Consider the following 4,240-nt stretch of genomic DNA (forward strand, 5'->3'; position numbering starts at 1 on the left):
ACATTGAGGTAATTTTTAGGACTAATATATACTGTAATTTTTCAAATTCTTTGCACTACTATTTTTTGTCTTGTGCTGTCCAGAGGTGCTGGATAGGGTGTCGGAATAGGCGCCGCCTGATCTAGTATTTTATAAATAACCATTTATTTTGTGATTCGGTGAAAATACTCTCTTCTTACATTATTTGAAAACACCATAGGATAAACAATCAAAGCTGGAGATTGCTTGATTATATGGTTGCATCAAAATTTGTATCTGTATGTGATATATCATTTCTATGTAGTTGTAAGTGATGACCACTTTCAACAACCAAAGACCTTGTCAACAATACCTTCGTACGCCTCTTGAGTGAAGTCACTATACTCAAAAGAGCAAGCACGACTGCACGAGCAAGGTGGACTACGAGTACGAGAGGCAACAGAGAGCCGACGCCGGAGGCGCTAGCGCGACGATCCTCTGCTCCGGCGCCCGCGGCCTGCCACGGGCCTGCACGAATCGGATCTGACGGAGCCAATCTTGGGCCAGATATGGGGCACGGGCCGTAAGCTGGAATAACTAGCCCCATCGCCCGACTTCCAGGACCGATGCATACATATCCGTGGGCTTCAGATCGCGACTCCTGGCAGGCGTGCAGAGCACGAGCGACATGAGTTGGGCTAGGAGCCTAGGACTAGGAGTCGTACCTCCACTTGATCGGTGGAAAATGTTGTAATCCAAGGGTGAACTTCCAAATAAGGGCTTGTTCGGTTAGCTCTCAATCCATGTGGATTGAGCGGGATTAGATGAGTTTGAATCCCAAACAAGTCAAACTTCTTCTCAATTTTTTCCAATCCCACCCAATCCATGTGTTTTGGGAATAACCGAACAAGCCCTAAAGCAAATCTGACGGGATCTGCCTGATCAGAAAAGTTATGTCATGCTCCTTTCTGTTTTATTTGTCTCATTGTAGTTTAAAAATAAACTAGCCGACGACAAATATTTGAGAATGGAGGTAGTAATTTGTTTGGTTAGAAGACTACACGTACGGTGCTAATATATAAGGGAAATGTAACCATTAGTGTGCATGTTTACTAGCATTTTATGTGATTAGTCCAATACTAATGCTCTACATTACGCTTTTTTCTCTCGACTTTATATATGAGGCTGAAATAAATAATAGATATATAGATTTTATATGTGAGGCTGAAATAAAGAATAGATAGATAAATAGATTTTATATATGAGGCTGAAATAAATAATAGATAGATAGATAGATTTTATATATGAGGCTGAAATAAATAATAGATAGATAGATAGGTAGATAGATAGATAGATAGATTATAGATAGATAGATAGATTATAGATAGATTATAGATAGATAAATAGATAGATAGATAGATAGATAGATAGATAGAGGGATGGATGGATAGACAGATATACATGACCACAACAACACTTTAATTGTATTTAAATTTTGAAAAAAAGGATGAGAGAAATAAAATGGTAACACGTGTCCGTGTCAATTAGTTACCATGTAATTACGGAGGTCGGAGGTCACTTGCTTTACTGGACTCTGCCTAAAGGAATTTGATTTTGGCGCAGGGCATGCAGCAGTGGAAGGGTGGTCAGCCTGGCCCTGATTTTGGCCGTGGACAAGTTTGGTTAAGGTTTCCTGGTCTACATTCTTATGGCAGTTTAGGAACCCCATGATTTCCATTTTCTTAAGAAAATATTAGTTCATTTTCCATTGAGAAAATAGAAACCCTTGAGAAAATGGAGTTTCCAAACTAGAAAGGGCTTACGTGATAAGAGAACTGTAGTTAGAGCTATTGTTACCATAGACTAGCCTACTGTGCTTGATGTTTATTTGCGACGTAAAGGGTGTTATGGCCATTTCACAAAGTTTAGTGCATGCATGCCTCTCCGTATGTCATTTGCAGCTAAAGTCGGGGAGAAATCAATCGGATATAGGTGTATTCAGATCAGGCTTCCAAGGAATCAGACAAAGTAAGGTGTCCGTTGTCACCACGTCGTCCTGGCTGTCGATGTCATGTGCGTAGTCTCCCAAACCTACGGGACGGAGAAACGACACCCTCTCATCCTCTCACAAGAAACCATATACGTATAATATAGTAGCATGATTTCAATGCTTAACGCTATATGCAGTACGCAGGTAGGTCATCGAGAGTAAACCATACAATTCCATCACCATGTACTCCTACGGTGAAGACGATTCTGGCCTTATGAGAAGGCGAGGCCCGACAGCCCAATACACATGAGAGGAGCTGTTCCGAGAGAGACTTCCACGTTCCCAGCTGTCTTGACTCATACGAGAGGTCGAGAGAGACTTGGATCGTCTCCACGCACCGACAGCCGACAGGTCCTGCACAGATAGACAACGGTCCACAATGAAAGAACACAGAAGATCTGTCCTGTCATTCTGCTGACGAGGTTCGTTCCCAGATGCAGTAGCGATGAAATTGGGGGCAGCGAGAAGCCGCGTTCTCTGCACGGCGTGGTGAGAAGCCTCACACTCACTCACTCATCCTCACCGGCGCAATGCTGAAGCACATAGGGTTGGCATTCCTTATTAAAGGATGATGATCCGATTGCAGCTACAAATTATTCCTTCTTACTCCATACAGGCCTACCAATCATCCTAATCTCCCAGACATCAGCAGTAACAGATCGATGGAATGGAACGCTACATTGGTGTTGAAGACAGATGAAAGAATGAAATCTCTATAGCAGCAAAGCACAGAAACGAACCAATCCACTTCCACACAATGCAGCACCACCGATCCATGGATGAATACCACCATCACTTGCCCTTCTCCTTCTCCTTCTCCTGCGCCGTCTCTTCCTCCACCTCCTGCTTGCCGTTGGCGTCGTCCATGTCCTTGAGGAGCTTGAGCTTGTCGTTTTCCTTGTCCTTGTCGGCCCTCAGCTCCTCGGCCTCCTTGAGCCAGAGGTCGGCGAACTCGCAGTCCCTGTAGCGCTCGAACCACGGCCCGCCGGAGGTGTAGTGGATGGCCCTGGGGCGCGTGGCCGGGTCGGCCGGGTCGACCCGGTTGTGGCCCACGAGGAAGTTCCAGGCGAAGGGCACCTCCCCGATCTCGTCGTCGTCGAGCCAGGCGAAGCGGTGGAGGAAGGCACCCGTCTGGGTGCTGACGGCCTCCGGAGTGAGCGCGGCCACGTTCTTGGGGTGGCCGCAGTTGTAGAGCACCATGGAGGACCAGTTCTTGCGCGGGTACACCGTCTGGATGGCGCCGTCCATCTTGGTGGCCTCGGCGGGCTGGTACTCGTGCTTCACGCAGGCGACGGCAATGCGGCCGGCGCCGGCCGCGCGGTCGGCGGCGGCCGCGGCGGCGAGGAGGTCGGCCAGGTCCGCCAGGTAGAGGAAGTCGCAGTCGACGAAGAGCGCCCAGCCGCGGTACCCCGCCAGGTACGGGGTGAGGAAGCGCGTGAAGGAGAACTCGGTGCTCTCCGTGGGGCCGCGCGCCCGGGTGTACAGCCCCGCGGCGCGCAGCTCCGCCTGCCGGATCGGGCGCACGTCAAGCGGGATCGATGAGCGCCGGAGCAGGCTGCGGCGGCACACCTCGTACGCCTCGTGCTCCCGCGGGTCGTACCCCACGAACACGCGGAACGGCTCCCCCGCCGGTGGCAGCAGCGGCGTTGGATGCGGCGGCGCCGGCATGGCTGGACGTGTTGGGGGTGGATCTGGTCGGCGGTCGAATGGAACGGGGCGCTGGGAGGGACGGGACGAGGAGGCAGGGAGAGCCCGGGTCGGCGTCCCCCGCTTTAATGGCCGGGGCACGGGAGGTGGGGTCCAGGCTAAAGATGGCGAGGAGCGTGCGTGAGGAGGGGGGGAATGGGGATTCCTCCTCGCCGCCGGGCGGCCGGGCTGGTTTTCGGTGGAAAAGGCGTCCAGCCGTCGTCCACCGCGGTCCAAATCCACGCCCACATGGGTATGGGCCAATGACGCGTGGACCTAGAAGGTGTCGGGTACTCGGGTCCAACCCCCTGGACCCAGGAGCCAGCGGGAGCGGACGTAATCCAGCTGCGGCGATGTCGGTGCTGGGAGCGGCGGGCGCCGTTGGGGGAGGTTCGGGACCGGCGACAGATGGAGCGCTTGCGCTTCGCACGTGGCGGGTCGCAGACCGCCGCGTGGCAGTTCGCGGGAGGCGAGCCTGCGCCGCGGATTTGCTGGTGGACCTTGCACCGCTGCACGCCTGCACGGGTATCGGGGTACGTGCCTATG

At 51.8% G+C, this 4,240-nt stretch overlaps 1 protein-coding gene across 1 annotated transcript; it reads right to left on the minus strand.

Annotated features, from left to right (window-relative positions):
- Nucleotides 1-2,562: 2,562 nt before the first annotated feature.
- Nucleotides 2,563-3,901, minus strand: LOC100277603 (uncharacterized). Its single transcript, NM_001151116.2, has one exon. It carries the CDS (start codon nucleotides 3,674-3,676, stop codon nucleotides 2,801-2,803), a length of 876 nt encoding a protein of 291 aa, NP_001144588.2. The 5' UTR covers nucleotides 3,677-3,901; the 3' UTR covers nucleotides 2,563-2,800.
- Nucleotides 3,902-4,240: the final 339 nt, after the last annotated feature.

This window comes from Zea mays, chromosome 1 (assembly GCF_902167145.1).
Source record: "Zea mays cultivar B73 chromosome 1, Zm-B73-REFERENCE-NAM-5.0, whole genome shotgun sequence".
NCBI classification, from domain to species: domain Eukaryota; kingdom Viridiplantae; phylum Streptophyta; class Magnoliopsida; order Poales; family Poaceae; genus Zea; species Zea mays.

Coding starts and splice junctions, on each gene's coding strand:
- LOC100277603 (NM_001151116.2), bottom strand. CDS start 3,676: ATGCCGGCGCCGCCGCATCCAACGCCGCTGCTGCCACCGGCGGGGGAG.